The sequence below is a fragment of the Vespa crabro genome, chromosome 4 (genome assembly GCF_910589235.1).
Source record: "Vespa crabro chromosome 4, iyVesCrab1.2, whole genome shotgun sequence".
NCBI lineage: Eukaryota > Metazoa > Arthropoda > Insecta > Hymenoptera > Vespidae > Vespa > Vespa crabro.
In genome coordinates, this window is record NC_060958.1 from 8478153 (window position 1) to 8505652 (window position 27500).

The following is a 27500-nucleotide window of genomic DNA, read 5'->3' on the forward strand; positions in this document are numbered from 1 at the left end:
TTAACTCATTGAAATTGTTTTGGTCTCATTTAAAAGTAGGTCTTCGTGCGCAGTAACCTCCACATTGTTAGACCAGGACAATCGATATTACTTTCGTTATCAAATCGATTATGTATTATTGTAAACAACGCAAGTATTGTTGAGCTAATGGTTGGATTTATTTTTATTTGCTTTCTTTCTCTTTAGATTTTCTATAGTTAACGAACGCGTGTAAACATTTATGTAATATTATAAGTTTATTCGGTGAACGTTTAAAAATTTCCTACGCTAACCTTGACACAGAAAATATATTAAAAAGATCGATAAATGCAGGCATCAAAATTATAAAGAAGATTATCCGTCGCGATATATATATATATATATATACATATATATATGTATATATATATATATAGATTCTCGTCTTTAGAATTTCACGAGTCACTTTTTTTCCTTCCTTTAAATATCGTTGGTTCACATTTTACCGTTCGTTCCACTTTCATTAATACTTTCCGTTCTCATTTACTTTCCTTATTCTGTAGCGTTTCTCGCGTGCTTCCTCGCTGGCTTCAATGAAAATTGCAATTAACGAGGTAGCATTATACCTACGATAGCGAAGTCACCAAGTATGTATTCCGGACTGGTTTACTCTTGGACGTTCGTGATATCGAAGGGATGGAATTTTCATTTAACTCTAAAGTTTCACGACTGCGACGACAACAACGAGAAAGACGATGAAGATGACGAAGATGACGAAGATGAGAAAGACGACGACGACGACGACGACGAGGACGACGACGCTGACAATTACATAGACATTGGGACAGAATGTCAATTTGTTCCATTTTATGGTTAGACGATAAAAGCATTTGAAATTGTTCGATGTTCTATCGATTATCCGTAGCAAGATTACAAATATCAGATTACCTGACATCCAATGTCTTCTTACTTTGCAAAGAATTAGAAATAAAATCAATCGTTCAGTTACGTATAGAGATTGGGGATGGCGGGCAGGTGGGCGGGATGGTGGATCGGGGAGGAGAAGGGGAGGGTGAAAAGAAAAGAGGATGTGTTCGAGTCGATCGATCGTGACGACAAAAAGAGAGAAGAAAAAAAGAAAAGAGGATAGCTTCTTCTTTGTATGGAATCAATCTGTTTTGAAGATTTGGGTTAACGCGAAACCAACGTGAAATACCATTTAAAGGAAGTAAGTATGTCGAGTATTGGCTGACGCTCTTGTAAAGCTCACGCAAACTAATCTCGCCGTTTATCGTATTTACCGTTTACGAGAAAGGGTAACAACTCTTGATCGCTGGTCGGCGGAAGGGGTGGACAGGGGGAAAGGGAGGTGAACGAGAGCTAGGAAAAAGATTTGATTCTTTTCTATTTTCTTCTATATTCTTTTTATTTTTTTTCTTCTCTCTCTCTTTCTCTCTCTCTCTCTTGTTTCTTTTTTCTCTTTTTTTCTTTTCTTTTCTTCTCTAGTCATTTTTCTCGCTGGAAGAAAGAAGAAAAAAAAAAATTTATGCCGAGAAGCATTCTACTCTGTTTCATGTTACTTTCTTTTTTCCGAGAACTGTTACTACAATAGATTCTGTCAACAATTTTTCGTCATCGTCGTATTCAAATTTATGGTTCAAACTGAGTGGTCGTATATTTTCATCAATTCCTTCTCTATCTCTCTCTCTCTCTCTCTCTCTCTCTCTCTCTCTCTCTCTCTCTCTCTCTCTCTCTCTCTCTCTATCTTTCTCTCTCTTTCTCTCTCTTTCTCTCTCTTTATCTGCATTTCTTTCTCTAAGTATACACCTGCAACACGAATGTATGCTTACGCCGGTCGTTCGTTTTTATTATTTATGTTTTATTTATTTATTTTTTCTCTTTTTTTTTTTCTAAAGTTTGTTATAGGAAAGTTGTCGATATTCGTCGGACCGTCTCAAAGAGAGAAAGAGAGAGAGAGAGAGAGAGAGAGAGAGTGAGTGAGAGAAAGAGAGAGAGAGAGAGAGAGAGAGAGAGAAATAGGGAAGGAAAGCATTAGTAGTTAGTTTGTAAGTTCTTTATACGAGTTCTTCTCATTGTTAGTTGTTGTCGATCCTTTTACATAATAGATCTACTATTAAATCCATTGAATCGTATCAAAGTATTAAACACAATATATTTGATTAAAAATGTTAGAAAATAATTGATTTTAAGCAATAATTATAGAATATATAATGAAATGAGATATAGAAGAGATTCGTAGAAGTTATCTTTTTTCTTTTCTCTCTATTTTTTTTTCTTCTTTTTTCTTTTTTTTTTCTTTTTTTTTTTTTCTTTTTTTCTTTATTTCTTCATTTCTTCTTTCTCCTTTTAGTTTTTAACTTTCTCCTTTTCCTTAAGTTTTTCTTTTCTCTTTTTTTTTTTTTTTTTTTTAAATTAAATTTCTACCTTATCATTAATGTTGTACAATTAAAAACATCGAAGAATAAAAGAAACGAAGAAATGAAGAGTAAGACCTTTGGCATTTGTAATCGATATAAATATCGAAAGAAGATAAAACCATTATGTATTCTTAATTTACGAAAATGTATTCGTGACTTTTTCTAGAATCGCTTTTTTTTTTCCACGGTGTCGATTTAATTTAATTTCTCGATATTCGTCTTCCTCTTACTCGATAAGAAGAATATTTTTGTCGGTTTTTAATCTTGTATGCTCGCGGGGTTTGATAGCAATTGAAAACGTGCAAAAAGGAAAATAGGAAAAAGGAATGAATGGGATCGTCAAGGAACGAAAAGGATTTGAAGGGTGAAAGAAGATCGAGATAGATCTTAGATCTACGCCAGAATGATTCCATTATTTATCTCTCTCTTTTTTTTCTCTCTTTCTCTTTCACTCTCTCTTCTTCGCATTCATAATTTTTTTCTTCCTTTTTTTTCTCGAAAAACTTCGCTTCTTTCTTCCTTTCTCCTTCTTTCTCTCTCCCTCTCTCTCTCTCTCTCTCTCTCTCTCTCTCTCTTTCTCTCTTTCTCTCTCTCCCTCCTTTTTACTCTTATTCGCAAGAAAATAAAAAGAAAAGGAAAAAAGGAATAAAAAATAAAAAAGTAAAAAAAGATTTAAACGACAAGCAGAAGAACGACCAACTTTTGGAGCTCGGACTAGTTTCCATGGATTTCTGTCAGTAGTAAAATATATGTGTGCTTGTATATATATATATATATATACAAGCACACATATATGTGCTACATATAGCAAGCCATTTCGAAGCTTTTCACGCAAGATTCCTTCCACTATTCGTGAAGTTCGACAAGCTCGTTCTTTTTGCAATCGAAACTTCGACGTCGTAATCTTGTCTTCGTTCTGCGAATTACTTCGTTCTGAGAATCCTTCTTTCGATTATCATATCTCAATCATATCGATTATTCTCGTTCGACTTTCGTTTTTCTCTCTTCTCTATGTTAACGAGATCTTATTCGACATTTTCAATCACTTTTTAAAGATCCTAAATGAAAATAGAATTCGTTAAGTTTCACGTGGTCTTCAATTAGTTCCCTTATGTTTTTATTACTTATATGTTTTTTTTTTCTTTTTTTTTTTTTTTTACCAAATATTTCCACTAAATCGTGTATCCTTCACGTGTGATAATACATGTCGAAAGTGTAAACATGATATATATGTTTGTCGAAAATATAAAGACATTTACATGACGTGTAACAGGTGGTACAAGAAGACTCTCTCCTTGTAACGCGAATACTTCGTTAAGAGGTTATTAAGTATCATGATATAATTTTAGAGATGACTGATAAAGTAAGACGAAATGATATTTGAAACTTCTTGCATAGTAAATAATTATTATCTTCCCTTTTGTATAGACATCGAATGAAAATTATTCCTAAAAGATCCTTTTGTAATTTTTATTTTGTTTTAATGAACTCTCCGTATGGAGGTTTTCTTTTTATTTAATTTTTTTTTGTTTTTATTTTTTTATTTTTTTATTTTTTTTTGTTTAATAAACTCCTCATTGACCCATCTACTCCACTTCATTCTTCCATTGTGTACTTTCACTTCTGGTTTTCATAGTTTTCTTTCGTTTTATCCATTTAAAAGGATGATATAGAGCTTTCCGTAAGATATCCTCGTAAATACTCTTTCGCAGATCAGAAAATATAGCTTGTTATATATTTTCAAGAAAAAGAAGAAAGCTCGTAAGCGTCTCGACGAATAGAAAGTCGTAAAGCCCGTAAACGTCGCATTTTAAAAAGGTACAATGATCGATCCTAAAGTAGACGTAACTTATTTTCTTGATTGCTTCTCAATTTTATATGTATTTATAACGTCACGAAATTCGAATTATAAAATCTTTTAATTCGTACGTATCAACGTGAAAAAAAAAGAAAAAGAAAGAGGTGATACTTTTTTTCTTCACGATCATTCGAGAAAACGTTTATTGTAATTTTCCATTCATAATATTCGAAATATTGAAAAAGAAAATGGACAAACTTTGTCTGATCCTTTTCAATCCTTTGTTACGAAATCTCATTCGAATTTTATTAATCTCAGCTTTAAAAGTTTTTCATTTACTTACAAAGATCCAATCTTCCTTCGATATTTTCCCCTTTTCAAGCATTTGTAATACTCACTTGTATAACTTCATAGATATTCGATTGGACCCTTTTATCTTTTCTTTTTTTTTCTTTTTTTTTTTTTTTTCTATAAGTAAGATAAGGAAAATGTTAGAAAAAAGAGAGAGACTTCGGTGATTAATCGAAGGAAAAGGAAAATAAGGTATAGGGTGAGTTTGAGTAAAATCTTTAGGTTTTCCCTGTGAATGAACTAATCGAAAAAGTCGAAGATATCAAATGGACTAATCCATATTCTCTTTCTCTCTCCCTCTCTCTTTATCGTTCTCTCTCCTTTTTCCTCTTTTATGTTTATCTCTTTTTTTTTTTTTTTTTTTATTATTTTCTCGAAACCTTTGTTATTTATGTGCCCTTTCACTTGGCAATCTTTTGTTACTCCGAAAAGTTGTCGACCTCACGTTTTATCTATTATATCTCACAATGTATTAAGAGACAACTATAAACCTTGATTGAAATACTTTACCCATACTATATATGAGTTACCTATGACGATTGTATATAAACATCCTAGAGTTGATATTTCATTCTTTTGTGATCTTTACGAAGGATAATGGCCTTTTGAAGGTAATATCGTGTCTTCGTTGTACCGGAAAAGAATCATGGATGGACGGTACAAAAATAACCGTAAATAGTTTCTTCGTATCTTTTCTTTAAAGAAAGACAGAAAGGGAGAGAGAGGAGAGAAAGAGAGAGATTATGTTGACAACCTTTCCAAAATTTCTTATTATTTTCTTTTGTTCTCTTTTAACGTGTAAGCGGATAAAAGGAAAATATATATGATTCTTCTTTCTTTCTTACTTTTTCCTTGTTTCTTTTTGAAAAGAATGACGAAAGAGAATGAAAGAAAAGAGAAACAAAATAAATTGTATATTAAAGGAGAGAGAAAAAAATAGGGAAAATAAATATAAAATTTTATTACCTCGTAAAAACTTTTTATTATCGATCCTTTCATTGACGAATCATATATCAGTTTGTTAGTTCGAAATAATCATACTCCGTTAACTTTTATACGGACTAATTGGTACGTTTGATTTATTCGCCTTTGATATACGTGAGAGTATCTATAAAATTAAAAAAAAAAAAAAAACAAAAAAAAAAAGAGAGAAAGAGAGAGAGAGAGTGTGTGTATGTGTGTATGTGTGAAACGGAATTGTAAAATTGTTCGAAAGATATTAAACAGTTTCACTTTATTCTATTTTATATTATTATGTTAAACAAAGTGCTAGTAACAAAGTATTCCGATTGTTTTTCAAAAATAAAACAATTTCGCTCGCACCAAACAAATATCTGGGACGGACAAATTATCATAAATAAAGGTAAAATTTTCCTTGGAAAATGAATAAAGGAAAAAGTGAGCTTAAAAAGAGTGCTGTGCTCGCTGCGATTAAACTCTCGTATTTTCTCGGCTATTGCGCGATAATGGAACGATATTTTAATGTCGTCTTAGGTAATCGTCTCTTGGTCGTCGTCATATCATTCTCTTTTCATAATATCTACGTTAATAATAAATATTTCCGATAAAAATAAATTACATTACAAATATGTTCAATTATAATTTCTCACGATTATCAATCATTTGATCTATAATAATTCGTGTATACATTTATTAACGCATGTATTAAGAAATTATTCTATTTAGAAATGATTATTTCATGAAAAATGTTATTCAAATTTTTCGTCATTTTTTTCTTCGACATCATTTTTATAAAATATATATATATATATATATATATATATATATATATATATATATATGTCTGTTATAATGAAAACGACAGATCATACATGAAGTAATAGTCGTAAGCAAGAGATTTACAAGAAGGTCATACGAACGAGATTACTCGGTATTTCAGACGGATCATCGTCGAATGATAAGGTCGGCTCGTCACGCATGAATAAAAAACGAGAGCAATTTTTTTTTTTTTTATTCACCGAATAGAAAGCAATTTTGACGATTGCACTATTACACTTTATCATGCAGCATTGATACGCGAGATAATAATTTAAAAAAAATGATCTCTCGAAAAACAATTTCTTTTTCGTTAATTAATCAGTTCATAATTAAAAATTATCTTTTTTAAATCTCACGGGAGATTAGCATTTTTAAGATTGGACGTGGAAGATTATTTTTTTCAATTCCTTATTTTTCTCTGTTTTTCTTTATCTCTCGCAGAAGAAGAAGAAGAAGAAAAAAAAGAAGAAAGAAAAAACTGTTGAAGAAAGTCAGGACACGAATGTAATTCGTTGAGAAGGATCATCGTTCGGAATGTGAGCTCATGAGTGTTTTTATCTTTTTTCTCTCTCTCTCTCTCTCTCTCTCTCTCTTTTTATATTATATTTCTCCCAACAGGGACGATACCCAGAGGCAAAAGCACTAAATTCTTGAAAGATTCAAGTTTTCCGTCTCGTTAACCCGTTGACCTTCCCATTATCAATTCCAGATAAAATTCTACCTGGACAGAGAAAGAGAGAGAGAGAGAGAGAGAGAGAGAGAGAGAGAGAGAGAAAGAGAGAATGCGAATACCCATTTTACTATTTTCTATAATTCCAATCAAATATGAAAAGGTATAGGATGCTGGTTGATGGATCGTAACAAATAACGTCAATTTTATTTGATCTTTTCTATAATAATTTTCTTTTTCTATTTTTTTGGTTTTTTCTTTTCTCTTTGTATATACTTATTCTTTGTTTCGTTTCTTGTATTGCTACAAAAGAAGATTTATATTTATATTCGGTATCGTCGCTTTTGTTCAGTCAATAAACTTCTCTAATAAATTTATCGAATTTCTCGAAACGATCGAATCCTTGATGACATTTTATTGGCGATAAACGTCTGATACGTTTAAAATGAAAAGAAGGTATATAAGAGGAGGTGAAAGTAAGAAAAAGAAAAAGAAAAAGAAGAAAAAAAGAAAAGAAATAAAAAAGGAAAAGAGAATTGAAATGGGTATGTAAGCTATTCGTCGTTATAACGGCCAGAGGGTTTTCGGTCAATCGTCGAAGGATAAGATTTGGAAGGAACAAAACGAAATGTACTTTCAGTTTGGGCTATTTGGTGGAGATAACTCGCAGATGAAATCGAGTATCGAAAGTCGATATGTATCGTCCAATGGCAAAAAAAAGAAAAGAAAAAAGAAAAAAGAATATCTGTCATCGAGATTGTACCAACGTGTGCGTGAAATTATGGATTTTCGAAAAAAGCATTCCGTTTCCGTTCGATGAGATATTATATCTGTACATCACGTGAATCACGTTAATTCGCGTTTTAACTTTTAATTATTATTTTTCAAAAAGATATATCTTTTTTAAAAGTAACGATTTAATGAAAAATAAAAATTATCGTTCGTTCGACCGTACACATATGTATTGGACATCGTGAAAATTCATCGTCAACGTACCTAGAATTATTTTATTAAATGAAGCCGATGATTGAAATCCAGATGTTACAGGAAAACTCCAAGATGTTGATAGAAGAAATTGACGATCAGCAAGATAATGAATGATAACACAGTGATCATTTTCAGTTCGATCTCCGTTCGATCTTCTTCCTTCCTCTTCGTTCGTAGTTAACACCGAACCGCACGGAAATTAATCCTGATTCATATTTAACGTCGCGAGTAACTAATGCCGATCCATTTTCATTTAAAGGTGAACATCTGTTAGGTTTAATGCCCTCGGCACTATCTTTCACTCGCGAAAAACTCGGCTACTGGTACTTACATTAATGCGTGGCATCGATCATCATCCCTTTTTCTTTTCTCTTTCATTTCTTTTTTTTTTCGTTTCCTTCTTTCTTCTTCTTTTTCTCTTTTTTTTTCTTTTTGGTTATTATAATACTTTTCTCTACTTCTTTATATTATATATATTTATATATATATGTATATATACACACACGCATATATATATATATATATATATATATATATATATATATATATGTGAAAAAAAAACAAGATGAGAATTCAGTATGCTATATTGATAACTCGATTTTTTCAAAAGTCTTATTCAATCGATTTTTATTTTCACAGAAATCTCGTATATATGTCTGTTCTCTTGGATACTCTGTATGTCTTTTAACAGTATTATTGTGCGTATTCAATTAACAACAGGCACCGATGCGTGTACGTGTGCTAGTCGCGATAATTTCAGAGCACAGCCACGAGGTCGGTCGGTCGGTCGGTTGGTCGGTTGGTTGGTCGATCGGTCGCTTGATCTGTCGGTCGGTTGGTCGGTCGGTCGGTCGTTCGTTCGTTCGTTCGTTCCTTCGTTCATTCGGTTGGTCAATATAGTCGCGTACGATGGAAGGGTTGTTGTATAGAAACCATTACAAATTCTAGTCACGTTTCTATTCTTTTTCTTTTCTAAAAATTCGAACAACCACGAAGGCTTTACCGTAAGAATAATGATATATTTTTCTTCACCTAAAGGCGTTTAATCACAAGCATTGAATGTCCTTTAACACTGTTGCTTAAATCCAAACCGAATATATCCGTTTACGTATTCCTTACGTTTCTTTTCTCAAAAAGAAAGTTTTCATTTTTAAATACGTTTGTCTGTCTCTTCGATCGCCATCGGGCTCTTTTTCTCTCACTAACGAATCGTTTCGTACGAATTGTTTCAAAGATCTTGTTTCGAGTCTATATTTTTTTTCCCCTCTCCCATTTTCTTTTTTCTCTTTTTCCTTTTCTTTCTTTCTTTTTTTTTTCTTTTCTTCTTCTCCTTTTCTTTTTTCTTTTTTTAAATAATTCTTCTAATCTTCTATATAAAATAAATTACTTAGCTTCGAGCGTTTCATAGAAACTTGTTATTTCGAATGGATTCCTTTTGGGCGCATTTTTAACGAATGCGTTATATGAACGGCTTTAACTATGTAAAAACATCGATAAAAAGCGATCGAGTATTTATTCTAAATGCATTGGCTCAAATGATCCTGTTCGAGTATATTTTCTTTCTTTCTGTTTTCTTTTTTCTTTTTTTATTTTTTTCTTTTTTTCTTTTCGTCGGAACAACGTTATCCCAGAACGTTATCCTATTATCAATGGTCTCGTTAATCGTACGTCGTTACGAATCGTTTTTATCGAATTACTTATGCGAACTATTTCGAGGACGTTATTACGAACGCGTTGTCTCTCTTTTTAAATGTTATTTTATAAAAGAAATCGCATGTTCGTCGAACGACGGCTCTTGGCCGACTGATTGCGAAATCGCAAAGACCACTCGCGCTCTTTCTGTGCGCGCCAGTGTATTATTCGCACATGCGTACATTCCGCGCGGAATTCTGACGTCCCTATAGGACGACCTCGTAAATATTCTTCTTCGAATTTATTGAACATTGCGAATATTATTATACCGAATATTATTCATTATTTTATCATTATATAAATATTTGATCTTTCTTTAATCCTTGTTACTCTAAGAGAAGATGTGCAGGAAGTAATATGATATACGATATTGTCTTAATATATATACATATGTATGTATATACGAGTATATATGTGTGTATATATTTTGGATGGTTTCACTTATCAACGTAATATTCGTTGAGCAAAAGAGGAAGGGGGAGAGGGGAGAGCCCAAGAAGATCGCAAACATAATTATGGAAATACACGTATAACAAATAACACAGGAATATTATTGCATTGAGCGTTTAGGTAATCGACGATACATGAAACTGTTGATCAATTCTACGTTTCTATCTGTATGTAATACAAGAAGAGAGAGTAAGAGTGAGAGTGAGAGTGAGAGAGAGAAAAGCGGAAGATAGAGAAGCGTATTGCTATCCGTTAATTTCAAGGAAACTATCGGGTCTTTAAGTTCTTAACCTTTTCTTCAAAGAAAGGAAAGTAGGTTACGTTGGGATCGTTTGAAAAAGGCAAACACATCACCAGGAAGATAGAAGATGCAGAAAAGTAAAGATTCGTACATAAAGATTTGACTATGTGATATAAATAGGGTTTCTCTCTCTCTCTCTCTCTCTCTCTCTTTGATTCTTGGTATATCTGCTCAATCTTTTTGAAAATACGCGGAACATCATTCGACTTTTCCCTCGTGTCCATTAACTTGAATATACATACCTTCGTATTTCGTAGTACGAGTTCGTGGTTTCAATATATATTATTTTGAAATATCACGTATAATATGCGATCGCCTAACTATATTGTAATATAGAGATTTATAGGCTCCATATATATGTATGAGGTATTACATTTTTTATTTTCTTTTTTTTTTTTTTCTTTTTTAACGTTTCATTTCGATCGAACAATCGTACTTTTATGCTGCATCGGTTTTCCGAACGAAATGTGATTGGTCCGTTTCCGCACGATTTCAAACGTTACTATCTCTACTTCTTTCTTTCTCTCTTTTTTTTTTTGTTTTCTTTTTTTTCTTTTTGTTTTCTTTTTTTTTTTGTTTTCTTTTTTTTTTTTTTATTACAAATGCATGCTCGTATAATCCTCGTATAACCAAATCCACGTAACACCGTGAAAGCGTAGCTCGTTGCGTCACGTCTGCATTTGCATGGAAGCGTCTGAACGACGACGAGGAAGATGATGATAAAGCAAACCAAAATGGACAGAAAATTCAAAAGAAAATAAAGCCAGGAGACCGTGCATACTTACTTTTTCTGTGTACCTTTTCTTCTTCTTCTTTTTCTTCTTTTATTTCCTACTTTTTTCACCCTCTTTTTTTTTCTTTCTCCCTTCTTAAGAAATTTTATTCTCGAACATTATTTAATGTAATATGATTTATCGAAACGGAATTTTCTCCACGTGGTTTAATGATTCATAGTCCCACGATATTTATAGAAGATAATTTACGCTCGGGCAAGCAAACATTCGACCAACTCGATATACTTAGATAGGCATACACTAATACAAGAATAGCCCATATGCATTGTGGCTTACCCATATACCATAGATATATATGTATGTATGTATACATATACACATATATATATACATATATATATATACATATATATATATATACATATATATATATACATACATATATATATATACACATATATATATATATATATATATATATATATATATATATACATGAATCGCCCATGTCCACCGATTATAATTTATAATCCAATCTCGGTGGATTAGTTGGCATTCTAGGAGGCGTTAATTAGACTTCATGAGTTCAGTTTAACTAAGTTTGATACAAACAAATGCGTATTCTCGATTCAGAGAAACGCACATAAAGGATCTCGTGAATCTTCTTAGTACAAATGGAAGGACAATTTACATTGTTTTCGACTAAGTAAGTGATTCTAAAATGACTAAAGCTCATTATAAATCATAAGTTAATTCTTTAATTTTAACGTTGAAAGATTACGTTTCAGTAATTATATCAAATTAATTAGCTCGCACGAAACTGCATACATATGATCCTTTCCTTTGCGAAAAGTATACGAGAAGGATGATAAATAGGGGTCGATAGAGGATTTCGATAAGAGGTGAATCGCAAGCAGGACGACGAACATCGTACCTAATTCCTTATCGAAGCAAACGTGTCAGAAGCCATTAGGCCAAGAGGAGGACATCGTAGAGCAAACAGACGCTTAGAAAGCAACAACATGCAACGTTTCACGAATTAGATATACGACCAAAATGAATTTACTTGTTCTCGTTATAAATATGATCTCTATCCAATATAAATTATTAAATTGTAATTATTTTCCATTCTAATAATCTTTTCTTACAATTAATAATTCTTTTTCTCCAATAAAATATTTATATTTATGTTAATTAAACGATAGCAGATTTCAGAATTTAATCTCTAATTCCTAAGTATATATATATGTGTGTGTGTGTGTGTGCGTGTGTGTGTGTGCGTGTGTATGTGTTCACTTTCATATATACACGATCAAACAAAATCTTAGTTATTATTTATCATTACGTCATCATAAATGTCTCATCTGATCCATTAAATTTGTGTTTGCTTTTTTTTTTATTTGAAATTTGTTAAATCTCAGAATCTCTTAAAATGCACTTGGATTTATTTTACGAGCCATTAGAAATAATAGATGCCGGATACGCATGGACGATAGGCAACGATGAAAGAGTAAAACGAGATTACACATTTAATGGTTAAAAAGTGAAACTAAACGATGCAATCGTTCGTTGATCCGTTTTAACGTTCGATATTTTGTCGAACACTGGAGAGAGAATTGCGCAGAGATCTTTTTGGTATTGGAGTTTAAATTACTTCTCGTAATTCTTGTTTCGACTTTTAATAGCAGACATTCCAACGATGTTATTAACTTTATTCAACATTTTGTAATGATGCCATCGAACGAGTTTGGCAAAACAACAAGCGATATCTTCTCTTGTGCGTTTTCCCTTTTATAAAGAATTATTATCGGACTGCTTTCATTTGTCTTTATCTTTTTGGTCTGTATTCTGTATAGAAAAGGAGAACGAAATGAGAGAAATAAAAGAAAGAATAACGTCGGACTTGAAAAAAGGAACACTTTGTTCCTTGAAAGTAACGATGAAGGATGTCTTTTTTCTTTTTTCTCTTTTTTCTTTTTTTTTTTTTTTTTTATTTTATTTTATTTTATCCCTGAACGATAGCTAGTTCTTCTCGGAAAGAAATAAAATTGACACAATTGCTGTGTCTTCAAAAACATACTTACTCTAAGTACGGTTTATATATATATATATATATTTTTTTTTTTTTATTCATTTTTTATTCATATTATAATTGACAACCCCATTTAAAATATATAAATTATAATATAAATATAAATGATATAAATATATATCAATCTATATTTTATATATATATATATGCACAGTTAATTTGAAACATATAAATTTTATAATTCATTGTGTATCGTTCATAAATATTAATTATTAATAATATTAATAAAAAGAAAGAAAAAAAAAATTAATGACGAGCGATAGTGAAAGAATAAACAAAAATCTCGCTATCGATATTGGTTATCGATAATAGTAACAGAAATTCCGTCATCGATATTGGTTATTTCTAATTAAAACGAAACTCTTGTAAACCATATAGCGATTAACAACGAATAATCAAGAAATAATTCTTCATCATCGATAATGATTGTTCGTAACCATAAACAATTTCCGCTGTCAATAATGGTTATTCGTAACAAAAAATAATTTCCCTCTACGATAATGGTTACTACATTATACGAAGAAAAAAAAAAAAAAAAAGAAAAAAAAAAACCAATTTTGAACCGTTCGTAATGATTATTCTTAAAATCAAAAATTGATAAATCATAAAATTTCAGCAAAATTTAATCGACGATAAGAAAAAAAGATTTTCATTTAAATAAAAATTAACTTTATTCTTTCAATGATATTTTTCTTTCGAAAGTAATCTATAAAATAATCGTTATTCTTGTTCCTCGTTTATTATATAATCCTTTGCTATTGATCCAAATTAAAAAAAAAAAAAAAACAAAAAATTAACAAGAAGTCCTTTATCTAACTTCTCTTTGTCAATGTTCCTTTTGTGCCATTTTAAAAATCATTTTACGAACTTTTGTTTCAAACGTGGTCGAGATAGATTATATCGTGTGGGACTATTATTTATCGTTGCAGTTACTGCTCTTTATCAAATAACTTCTATAATGGGCAGCAATTTGAAATCAACAGTGCCGTTGGGAAAAGGTTATGTTTTTGTTCGTAAAGAAAAAAAAAAAAAAAAAAAAGGAAAATAAAAATTGAAAGAATTTAAAATCGTTTAATTTTGAAAAATGAAATGTTTTCTGTGACAAATGAAAGAAAAGAATATAGGAATTAATTATCGCCCGAGCAAATGATCATTTACGATTGTTAAAATTCTATTAAATATTTCTTTTACTTTTCTCTTCGATGACTATCGATATTAATAATATTTATCTATTATCGACAAAATATGAACGGATGTAAACGTAAAATTAATTGATGCATTAATTGCTTATCGTTATTTTCGTACATTACATATAACGTGAGTAACAATAATAAATGTAATTAATGAGATACAATAAATCGGAATATTTAAAGAGAGAGAGAGAGAGAGAGAGAGAGAGAGAGAGAAAGAGAGAAATAAATAGCAAAGCAATCGAATCGAAAACTTTACGCCAATTTCTGATATCGGATTTCCGCTTCAATGAACGCAATACGAATGATGTTACTTTAGAATCGAAGCGTGATCGCAAAAGAATTTTAAAAGGGAAAATTTTAAGAGGAAATAGAAAAATAAGGGAGAGAGAAAGAGAGAGAGAGAGAGAGAGACATAGTTTAAAGTAAATGAGATATGACGCCTTCGATGAAAAATAAATTTTTAATTTCCATCATCTTTATTTTACCGATCGAAATTCTCGTTTTACTCATTTACGTACAATGACGTTAAACGGAAGATGTAAAATCGACAGTCTCAATTTCCGACGTTTATTTACCTACTTCCTAAGTTTATCTATTACCTTGTCGGAAAGTGTATATACTAAACTCACGTGTATACTCATTATCTGTCAGGTTAACTGGATATAAAGGATATATAAGAGACAACGTCGCTCGAGGATTATCTAATTAGATTGACGTTGTTTCAAAAAAGAAAAGAGGAAAAAAAAAAAAAAAAGAAAAAAAAAACGTGTCACGTTGATCAGAAAGTAGAATTATATGATTCTGTTCGTTTGCATGTTAAGAAGAAGGAAAATAAGATCAATTATTTGATCGACGTATTATATGATGTTCATAAGGCCGACATTTAATCGTATATTATATTTGATACGAAGATATGGAATTTTGTTATTTCACGAAATAGTATTTTATTCAATACGAAATATCCTATTTTTTTTCTCTCTCTCTCTATCTTTTTTTTCGAGAGAGTGGATATGTATATCTGTGCATATATGTATATATATATATACACACAATATATCAATATTTCCAACATTGGTAAGCGTCGATGTACATCAATGAAGTATATCGTTTGGATCAGTTATTACACCCTAGGAACAACTATCTCATAAAAAATATATGCAATCCAATATATATATATATATGTGTGTGTTTATAAAATGTGTATATATATACATACATGTATATATATATATATATATATATATATATATATATATATATGTATATATGTATATATATATGTAGATAAAAACATAGATTTATAAGCGAAAAAGGATACAAGGATGTTAAAGTATTCACATACGGTCGAAGCATCGAAAATCAATTCGCGATATATATGTTTGTATTTGCGTGTGTATATATATATATATATGCACTCCTATACAGTTTTTCGTATTTCACGATAGACGTGGAAAGTTACCATGTTTTCATGTCCAATTTGCTCTCTCTCTCTCTCTCTCTCTCTTTCTCTCTCTTTCTCACTGTTGTCCCTATCATGATATTTTCGATCTGGTCCTCATATCTAAAGAAATGCGGAAATAAACTGTCACCAAATGAATTTCGTCTTTTAACCATTATCGAAACGTAATACTTGAACGTGTCTATCTTTCGTTTATAGAACATTGTTCACGTTCTATCGGCAGAGATTTAACAGGATAAGGTAGAATGGATTATAAAAGGTGAAAGTTCTTCTCCAAAGAATCGACTCGTTTGTCACGGTATATACTTCTTCATTTTATTTTTATCGAAATACAGTAACGATTGTTATAAAGGCCAATAGTAAGTCGAACGTAATAATATTTTTCTATTTATTTTTATCATTTGTCTCGGATTTAATTGATATTTGTTTCGATATTAATTGATTACTTATAGAATATTTCACATTCATTTACATTGAAAAGATTTGAATGTTATAAAAAATATTATTTACAAAATATTATATTTATATATTTATACATATATAAATGCACTTTTGACGCGTTTATACATTTCTACGAAAACGTAAACGGATTATACGTATCATCTGGCAGGATTTTTTCGTTAAAGGACACATCGATTTGTCGTTGTTTTTTCTCTCGATTATTTCTGAAAAAAAAAGAAAAAAAAAAAAAAGAAAAATCAATCAATGAAAAATTAATGAATGAAAGATTATGAAATGAATATTGAAAAAAAGGAGAAGAAAATAAAAAAAAAAAAAAAATAACGAAGAACGAAATGCAAGAGATATTTTTATTTTTATTTCCTTTTAATTTTCTTTTTTATACCGTACCGTATGTCAAGAGACGATAAATTTTGTGTCCTATCTCGTCCGTTTTTTTCCAGTAAAGAAGATCTTCAAAAGGTTTACAACTGGTGCCTCGAAAGCGATAGAAATGCAAAATGACATGAGGTAAGAGGCGACAAGATTGCCAAAGTAAACGATGAGCTTTAAAAGAACAGACATATAACATATGTATGCGGATTTAATATGTTTATCTATGAAAGCATTTCATTTTTCTTCTCTCTTTATTTATGCAACAAAGACGTTGGAAAACTTAAATGCAGTCAGCGAAGTATCCACGATATATGAATATAAAATCGTATGATATGAACATAGAATAGCATTGTTTAATGCTGCGAAAGGAACAAATGATTTTGAAATAATATTATCTCGCTTTAGGCTGTTATCTACCTGATGCAAGGTATGGTTTAATACATGACATCTTTTACTACTTTTCTTTTCGACATTTTACGAGCTTTTGGACTCACCATAAATAAGATAAGGCATGACGCCCGTAAAATTTATTTCGGAAATAAATTATTATTTGTTTAATAATAATTCAGAAAAAGGATACATTGATTATTTTCGAATTTAAAATTCATATAAAGAATCCTCCTTATAATATAATGTTATATCTTGATAATGTTAGAAAAGAAAAAAAAAATAATAATTGTGAGAGAAATGGGACCTTACCACAATACCGTTATGAAGGTGCAACGGGCCATCCATTTGCGCAACGGTGATCATCATGATGACAGGATGCACCAAATAAGCGCAATAAGTTAGCCGTGATAGCGGATACATCAGCCTCAAAGACAGAAGGCTGTCTACCATTTTAGCTGAACCTGTACAACACTGGATCACGATGAAGGCCACTGCTATTGCCCAGGCAGTATGACCTAAGGCCGCGTAAATTGAACTTACTACTACCGTTAAATTAGCTGGATATAAACCGTAGACCACTGAGAACATTATCAATCCTGACAGCAACCAGCCTATCAACTTTGCGCACTGAAAGTGAAAGGACAATTCTTCAATCCTTTTGTTTTTTTTGTTTTTTTTACCTTTTCTTTTTCATTTTCTTACTTTTCTATCTTTTATTATTACAATTAATCGTTTCCTACTCGACTAGTCGTGGAAAAAAAAAGAAAAAAAGAAAAAGAAAAAAGAAAACGTCGCGCGATATTATCGTTCTACTTTATATTTAGATGGAACAAAGTTTTGGAATATGAAGATTAAACTTGGTGTTGGCGAAATAGAAAATAATCGTCGTTGGAGGAAGATCGATTCGTTGAATCGAGGCCATGTTTGGTAGTGCGGTGTACCTCTTAAGAGAGGCATACGCCATTCATACGAAATATAATACGTCTCCCGATAATATTGTGTCTAGCGGTGTCCTATTTTCTGCTTTTTATAATATCATCTATAGAATTTTCATAGAATTGAGGATCTTGTAATGTAACCTTGGTAATAGCGTTGAAGATTTTACGTATTACATGTTCATGTAATTAAATACTTACCAAAGATAGCTCTATCTTGCAGTTGGTTTTGAACAAAAAATATCCTGTAATGGTACCAACGAAATAAGGACCGGCTCTTAACCAAGGCTTATCGTAGAGTTCGTCGAAAAGGGCAAATGGTTCTTGTATTCTAGATTTGAAAAAAATAAACAATACGTTTAGTTAATAATAATAAAAAAAAAATAGTTAAGAAAAAGAGAGAGAGAGAGAGAGAGAGAGAGAGAGAGAGAGAAAAGAAATATGATTGAACGATCATTTATACCTTGCGATGTAGTCATTGGCATATGCTACGGAGAAAGTTGTGAACCAAGAAGATATGATAAGGACTATCACCAGGCTGATTACAATTTTCTTATATTTGACGGAGAAAAGAAGGAGAAGTATACCGAGAACGTAGAACTGCGTATCGTTCGACATATACCAACTCCACAGCATACACTGAAATTTCATCGTAGGAATTTAAACGTAGGAATAACTCGACGGTTAAAGTTTCATAATTCAATAGAACCAGCACAAGAAGTTTAAAGTAGTAAAAAGATGAATTTTCAAGTTGGAGATGTCTTTCGAACTGTCGGGGAAAATCTAATTAACTACTTCGTTTCTTCGATCATTCGTAAAGGTGATTTTTATCGAGATTCTCGTTGTTACGCTCGATCGTGTCTCATCGGCTCGAAACTTTCCCATCACCGATAGAATTAATTATTGGAAAACGATCGAAGCACCTTTCTGCGTTCCACCGATTGGTGGATGTATTCACTTGGATTTGTCGAGGGTGCATAGGAAGTGATTTCGGTGACATACATTTGGCGCGAGCAGGTGTGCTGACGATCGTAATAAATACCTATCTGCAATTTCATTTTCTCTAACACAGGTACTGATCTAATATTAAGTCTGGACATTAATCGTTAAACCTCATTAAGGATTACACCAATCGAGACGATTAGCAAATACGAACGATCGGCGAAGCGATGATTCTAGATCAACGATTGATTTGCAAGGTAATCGAGTTTCTTCTATATAATAATCTCGTGATTATAATGAAACGTTTTTTTGTAGATTCCGATCAACTTGCCTTTCTAAAATGATTAATATGATTCATGTAATAAGATTAATACATTTATGTAACATATTGCAAAATATATATATAAGAATGTAAAAGCCATTTTTTCTCCCCTATATTTATATTATAGAAAATGAAAAAAAAAAAAGCAAAAAAAAAATTACGAAAGGATTTCTACGTAATTGATTCGTGCTGCTAACTTTTTCACCTACATCGATTATAATGTAAAATAATTATGAACGACTTACCATCTCTTTGCGAGGATATAATGAGTTCAAGTAGAGAGCGTTCCTCCACCAAAATTTGTCACAGTTCAAATGATTAGCTATCTCCGGCGTAAAGACGGTTCTCGCTTGGACCTGTTTTATAGAGATTTCGTTAATCCCAAGGACGAAGAGATAAGCCGGTGTCAATCTTCACGAATGAAAAGGAAAAAAGAAGAAAAAAAAAATTAGGTCGAGAGTAATCGTAATATGAAAATAATTTTCATTTATTTCTTTCCATTACTTTAATATAACTCACCTTACGAATCTATAGAGAATCATAACGATGAACTTGCTCGTGCTAGTTTTCAGAAAATCGTTTTTATCAATTTTCAAGCTTCCTAAAGATCGATAGAACAAGATCGTGACCAGAAGACCACTGAAGAATAAAACAATATATAATTTCATTTTTCTGTTCCATTCTGACCTGAATTTCATATACTTGAATCAATTACCTGATGAAAAAGAACGTATCGACCGAGAAAGTAGCATTGCTGATCGTCTGGAACATAAAATTCCTCTCGGTGACAGTACGCAGCGTTTTATTCTCTAAAAGTAATACCCATTCGTTGATTTTATGAGAAACATATGAAACGAATTCTAGAAAAAAAAACTTGTGAGTGAAAAAATGATTACCTGCTATAGCAAAAACTTGGAGATACGTGTGGACCATTACGACCCATCCTAATGAAAAGACTCGAAGACCGTGAAGGCAGGTCAAACTATCTCTAGCAGCTGGCTCAGTGCTGATAATTTTTCCACCATTTACGGTAGGACTGAAAGCGAGTAGACATTTCGCCCAAAATCCTGAAACACGTATTTAAAATTGACGAACTTCTTTTTCATTCAATCATTTTCTTTTCTCTTTATACGTTGTACGTATACAATTATAAAAAAAAGAAAAGAAGAAAAAATGTTAAATGTTAAACAAAATTACAAATTTACCTCTCTCGTTATCATCCTTTATCTGAATGCTTATATCCTTTTGTATGTCGTTCGATCCTTTGTCGATCAATTCCTCGCCATTTTCTTGTACAATCGAGATACAACTGTTCTGAGTTAAATTTTTATCCGTAAAATTAATCACTTTCTCGTTATTGTTGGTCACGTTCGAAGACTCGATATCCGTGCTTTCTATCACGATACTTTGCTCGTAGATCGTGGCACATATCATTAAAAAAAGTATGCTTCCGCCGATGGTGCTAGAATTACGAAAAAAATAAGAAAAAGAAAAAGAGAGAGATTGTTTAAAATACAAAAGTAAAAAAGAATGAAAGGAGAAAGAAAGAAAAATATTCCATTAATATTTATACCTAAGTTGAACTAAGTACGACTGTAAAGTTAGATCGAACTTGCTTTTAAATGAAATATATTCTATAAAGACGGAGAATTTCATTTTCGTAACTCCTTATTATTCCAAACGGTATTCGGAAAGGGAAAGTCTACGTCGAATTTTTTTTTTTTTCTTTTCACTGTGAGAGACACATCTAAGACGCGCGACCTCCAAGCCAAAGAGTTGCGTCAAGAGATTTTCTCATTTAAACGCTTGACTTTTCTGGATTAGAATCCAATTAAGTCGAACGAATGGAATATCCATTGAGTAAATCAAAGAAGAAGAAAAATAAAAAAGGAAAAGAAGAAGCAAAAAAAGCTTTGCCGTTTTCGTGAATCCACGATATTCATTCGACGTAACTTCTACTTACTTGTTTCGTTAGAATGAAGAGCACGAATAAAAACTATTAAGAAAATTACGAAGTAATCTTATCGAAACGATCTTATATCTATAAAAGTAGATACTGATTTTCATTGAATAGAGGTATCTGTTTGCATGAATATTGGAAAAAGGAAATTGTCCTAAGTGGAATGCATTTTATCGTACGTAAAAGAAAAAGAAAAATTAGTAAACTTTAGGTAGAAAAATTGTTCGATTGAATTCGAATTATTCATTGAACTGAACGAACAGTGACATGGATTTCCTTTTACCATAGAAATAACACTCTCACTTGGTAGGTGAATGTTTTTACTTCAGGCCGACCTTCGCAAATTACCTACTTACTAGAAATAATTTTTATCGCCGTCTAGGAAATGCGAAAGTATAAAAATGAGTTTTGGTTTAAAAAAAAAAAAAAAAAATATATTTATTGATAGATTGTTTTATTTTTTTTTTTTATATATGTGAATTAAAAGTAAGATAGTAAATATATATAAAAGAAAACACGTGTCTCTTTATTTAATGAAATTATTTTCTTTTATTGGCTGATAATAAGTAAAATTATAAAAAAAATTAAGAAAAAAAAAAAAAAAAAAAGAAGAAGAAGAAAGGCTAGAGACGTTCATTAGTATTCTCTGAAGGCGTGCACCTCTTCCTTCTATTTGATTCTCTTTAGATTCCGTCTTTCTCTTTCTCTTTCTCTTTCTCTTGGGAGAGCGTCGAAAGATGCAGCATGATGCAATTTACGTTAAACCATAAATTTGTCGTGTCCCATACGTCTTTACAGAGAAATAGAGAGAAACTAAGAGAGGGAGTACTACCTAAGGGAAATAAAATCCCAGCGTCTCTATTTGGGAAATTACTCTATATTGTTACTTTCGTCAGTAGACAGAGAATGAAACTATCGAAATCATTTAGATTAAATCTTTTCCACTTGTTGAAAATTATTATATTTCTTCATATATACTCTAAGTATAAGCGATAATAAAATCTGTTAAAATATCTTGGGAGATAAGGAAAAAGAAGGGAAAACAATTCAAATAAAAATCTTTTCTAATCAATTGTTCTATCTCTTATCTATTTATATGGATTATGTATTAGAAAGTTTGTATCTCGGTATCATTTCTGAATTCGTTTCTAAAAAAAATATCTACCTATAACCCGTGAATTTGAGATAGAAAGTATTTATAATTGTTACAAAACTTCAACAAAATCATTCTACCGTAAGTACGGAGTGACACGCAACAATGCAGCAGGCAAGGTTATAAGAACATTCGTCCGGCCCATTTTCTCTTACGATCGAAGATGATCACGATATATGTAGATATTTATATTTCAATTATTTCGGTTGTTGCTCGTTTTAAGACCGATCTATGATAATCGATATCGTATTATCATTACTTATGCATTATAGTGCCATAATTATCTCGATAGTCGGAAACAAATATGTATCGCCATGTTCTCGTTTAAAAGGTCGTTTAAAGGTAAATAGAACAGGTTGGGGTGCAAATTGAGTTCTTCTTAAATTAAATAAGAAAAAAAGGAAAAAGAAATAATTTCAAATAAAAAGTTTTTCCTCTAGATTGATATCCATGACCTGTTTGTCCTCGTTAGATTCGACTCGACCTCATCGAAACCCGCATTCGTTCAATGGAATGCAAACGATAAACGTGGCACTTTCACAAGTCGGACGTTTAAGGCTTTCTATAATCTTACATAATAGTTAACTGTTGCTGTTACTGCTGCTACTGCTGCTGTTGATGTTGCTGCAAGCGAGAAAACGCGAGAGACTAGCCTATAATCGGGCATGCTATATAAAGGGGACTTGAATCAAGCTCATCAAGCTGTATATATTTCCTTGAATTACATTCGCCCGCAAAACGAACTTGATCCTAATACGTTTGAATCTTCTATTCATTTCGTATTACGAAAAGCCACCACGTAGGTCGAGGTCGTGAATAATCCTAAAATTATTGATCGATCAATTAATTGTAAAATTTTTCTTCCTTTGTTTTTTCTTCCAATTTTTCTTTTTTCTTTCTTATTACTATATACCTATATGATTTATATTATATGGATGCTTAAGTAATCACGATCAATTAAGATCTTGATCGAATAAGAACAACGATAAATAAATTTATATATTCGTATTATTAAAATTATATTCTCTATTATAAAGAGGAATGGAATTTATAAACAAATATTGCACATATATATATATATATATATATATATATATATATATGTAATAATAAAATAAAGTCTGCAAAATCGTACAGAAATGATTGTTGATATGAAATCTTTATACGATAAAATTAAAACGATGGAATATATGTAAATTTAAAATTATGCATTTTATATTATTCGAATAGACGTAGTTATTATACATCGTTTATTTGATGAAAAATATTCGAACATTTTTATGTATCGATGACAAAGAAAAAAGGAGAGAGAGAGAGAGAGAGAGAAAGAGAATATAGAGAAAAGTGTTTGATTAAAATTTAAAGAGTCACAGCAGGCTCGACGATCGATAACATGGCTATACATAAAAGCAAAATGAATTTGTCGAGCGAGAAGAGGGTTTAAAAAGGGTAAAAGAATAGTCGCAATAAAGAGGATTATTTATTACTGAAAATCCATCATTTTTCGAAATCCTGAAAGAGTACAACTCCAAAAACGTCTCTCCTGCCAACGTGATATTTCGCGTTAATAATTATTTCAGAGGAAAAAGAAAAAACGAGCAAACAAAGAAACGTAAAGTTCATCGAGAAATTCATGATACTTTTGTTTTCTCTTAAAGCTTGTTAAAAAACAAATTGAAGACAAATTATTCGAATAATTAAAAACTCTTAGATCTCTTGTTTCAGAGAAACGCGAAGAAGAACTTTAGCAAATACAATATCAGTGGGAATTCAACTAAAAGAGAATGTTTAGTGATAGAAACTTGGCTTAAAAGTTAAAGTAATAATGTTACTTGAATTATAAATTGAATTGTTTGGTTTGTGTGGGTTATTATATCGTCGTTCACTATTACTATTCTATTCGAAACGGAGAAACGATTCAATGGTAAAATCTTTTTTCCATTCTCGATATGTTTATTTGCTTGACCTATTCATGCCTATTCTTGCTTCACTTATTCATACCCATTCATGCTTGACCTATTCATGATTCATCTATTCATGCTTTACCTATTCATGATTCATCTATTCATGCTTCATCTATTCTTGTTTGACCTATTCATGCTTCATCTATTCATACTTTATCTATTCATGCTTCATCTATTCATACTTTATCTATTCATGCTTGGCCTATTTATGCTTCATCTATTTATACTTCACTTATTCGTGCTTGACCTATTCATACCTGCTCATGCTTGATCTGTTCATGCTTGACCTATTCATACCTATTTATACTTGACCTGTTCATACTTCGTCTATTCTTCCTTGAGCTATTCTTGATATATTCAGCTTGACCTATATATTCATCTTGCACCTATTCTCGTTATGTCCATTCATATATTTTCTATTCTTGTTATAACTATTCACATTATACCTGTTCTTATTCCTATTATTCTTATTTTTATTATTATTAAATTTATTTGAAAAATTTCAATAAATTCGCAATCGTAGAAATTGTTTTATCAAAACTAGTTTTAAAATCTGTTTGACGTTCTCATCAGGTTTTGACGTTAGAGATAACGTAAACGAGATGTTTATTACCTTTCATATAAAGAAAGAAAGTATTGGAAAGGTTTACTCTTATAAACATACGATTCTAAGGCTTGATCGGTGACAGTGAACCGTAAAGTAAAAGCTTGGTTACCGATAACAATCGTGATTCGCATAACTTTACGTCACGTCGTCGTTTGTACTGACCTTTTAAAAGGAAATGCCGATACAGAATGACTCGATTGCACGAATAAAAGAAAGATGTATTATCATTTCGCAATTTTGTAAAGAAAAATTTCGTAATGTGTAAAAATATAAAAGGATATTTATCAGACGCGTAATATTTTCTCTCCATATAAATATTGTGTGTTGCAATAGGACAGAAGTATAAAATTTCGAAGAAGAAAAAGTGTCCGTTTGAAATGAGTGAATTTACGATGCTCATGTCTTTCGTTCCGTGTTCAGTTGCGTTGGAACAAATTATTGAAAGTATATCAACCATCGCACAAATTTCGTTCGCTTAACATTAATCACTTATATCGGCAGAATTATCCAAATTTTTTTTTATTTTTCGCTTCATAAAAAATACTCCGATACGTATCGCTTTACTTTATTCTTTAAGCTTTACTTTATTCTTTTCTTTCTTTGTCCTTTCTTTATCTCTTAAAAGAAAATATAAGCTTTTCCTTGGCACGCAGATAAGATTGCTATTTTTGTTTCGTAACATTAGAAAGGTAGATATACGGATACACTTTAGAATGTAGTTTGAAAGTTATTTTGAACGTAAATACTTTTATAGATTGCACCGGATAATAATATTTCGGAAGCTTTCGCTCGACGTTTTAAGTATCATGCAATTGTTAAACTCGTTGGACGAGTTGTTAATTTCTCTCTTTTTCTGTTTCTTTATCTCTTTAAATGAATTTGTTAATAGATATAATGTGCAAAGGAGAAACTCATAGAAAATATAATTATCTCCTCTGCCAAGTCACAACGTACCCTCGATTAAACTTAGAAATGAGCTAAGTGAAAAGTCTATTGCATTTTCTTCTAAAGTAAACGCGAGAGATCATTATATTTTTTGGCAAACAAAACGTGATCTTAATAATATATATTTGTACATTTGGCCAACAAAATGCGAGCGCACTAATTATAAAAATCGGTCAAGTTCGATGATCCTTAAACTTACGCAAGTATGATTAAAATAGTATTTTGACGAACGTAAAAAAATTAAAAAGGTAGACTCCCAATTACTCCGCGACCACCCGTTGATGAAATGAACGTCAATCGATGTCCCACATAATTACATGACTCGCGAATCTTGCATTCTACTTGTCGAAAAGTCGAATCGATCGGAAATGTGTCAGCTGCGAATAGGATCGTCAGTTTTATTAGGACGTTCATTGGATATTACAGAAATAATTAGTAAGGAAAGTTTAGCGATATTAACGAGCTCGTGCTACTGATGCACATTACGATCGGTAATAATTTCACGAGAATAGGCCAATCAATTAGGAGCCGTTTTAATATTATCTGCATATCGATCAATTACGATGAATAAGTATTCGGGAACTAAATCTCGACAAAGCGTTATTCAATAAACGATATCGTATTAATATTCTTTCTTTTTTTTTTTTTTTTGTTCTTTTTTATTAAATCTTTACTTGAAAGTTTTGAATAAAATCTCGTGAAAATATTAAATAATTTGGAATTACTCGAATCGAAAAAAATTATTCGTTATTTGTTCCATTATTTTATAATCAATATATCTAAGATAATGTCAAATTTAATCAAGAATTTAGATCAACTTGAAAATATGTTACCTAGTCCAAGAAAGATTATCTATATAAGTATAAAATAATAACAATAACAACAACAACAACAATAACAATAGCAACCACAAACAATTCGATTTTCGATATCACGAGTATTTATTATTAATGATTACTCACGCGAGGATGTAGAACTTGGGATCTTGCCAAACACTGTAGTCGCTTAACGGCACCGGTTTCACGGTGAAAATGTGAATTTTCGGACCAACCGATCGATATGTAGAATTACCCTCTCGTTCGACTCGATCCGCGCTGGCTCTTAACATTGACATCAAGGACGGCCGATCGCAAGAACTTGGCAGGCAAAGACCCAAAAATACTTGTCGTGTCTGAAAGTAAAACGTGTATTAATGCCCACAGGAATTGTTATAGGCTATTTTATCGTGTGACGACAGAAATAACTCCCTTTCATGGTTTTCTTTTCTTTTTCTTCTTTTTTTTCTTCTTTCTTATTATTTTCCTTTTCCTTTTCATTTCGTTTTCTAACAGTTTACCGCAAAGAACTTTCTCTCTCTCTCTCTCTCTCTCTCTCTCTCTCTCTTTCACTCTATCTATCTATATATCTTTCCATCCATTTATCTGCTTCTTTCTTTTTTCCATTAGTAATGTTCCCGTTTACAAAACTTTGAAATATAAGGCGTTGCATAATCCGATTATCGTAAACGTCGAACTTACTACTTTCTCAGAGAGAAGAGACTTTACCT

The 27500-nt window shown here is 31.3% G+C and overlaps 2 protein-coding genes and 1 long non-coding RNA gene across 5 annotated transcripts in view; 1 reads left to right on the forward strand and 2 right to left on the reverse strand.

Moving 5' to 3' along the window:
- Positions 1-7376, forward strand: part of LOC124423813 — a 13257-nt gene extending 5881 nt beyond the window's left edge. Inside the window, exon 3 of the long non-coding RNA XR_006942165.1 lies at positions 6766-7376. This is a non-coding gene — a long non-coding RNA (uncharacterized LOC124423813). The remainder of the gene's footprint in view (positions 1-6765) is intronic.
- Positions 1-8428, reverse strand: part of LOC124423812 — a 26286-nt gene extending 17858 nt beyond the window's left edge. The window contains exon 1 of the mRNA XM_046962030.1: positions 7991-8428. The gene's annotated coding sequence lies outside the window, so the exon portion shown is untranslated. The remainder of the gene's footprint in view (positions 1-7990) is intronic.
- Positions 8429-16404: 7976 nt separating this feature from the next.
- The window catches only part of LOC124423808 (nose resistant to fluoxetine protein 6-like), a 16799-nt gene continuing 5703 nt past the window's right edge, over positions 16405-27500 (reverse strand). For 2 of the 3 annotated variants that reach the window (XM_046962016.1, XM_046962015.1), the window contains 11 exons: positions 26917-27125; positions 20531-20787; positions 20222-20392; positions 20041-20134; positions 19845-19964; positions 19571-19736; positions 18525-18700; positions 18263-18392; positions 17436-17753; positions 16752-16907; positions 16405-16567 (listed from right to left, as the gene is read on the reverse strand). In XM_046962016.1, coding sequence (XP_046817972.1) covers positions 16782-16907; positions 17436-17753; positions 18263-18392; positions 18525-18700; positions 19571-19736; positions 19845-19964; positions 20041-20134; positions 20222-20392; positions 20531-20787; positions 26917-27125 — 1767 coding nt within the window. In that variant the 3' untranslated portion in view covers positions 16405-16567; positions 16752-16781. The remainder of the gene's footprint in view (positions 16568-16751; positions 16908-17435; positions 17754-18262; positions 18393-18524; positions 18701-19570; positions 19737-19844; positions 19965-20040; positions 20135-20221; positions 20393-20530; positions 20788-26916; positions 27126-27500) is intronic. The other variant, XM_046962017.1, reaches the window with a different exon arrangement.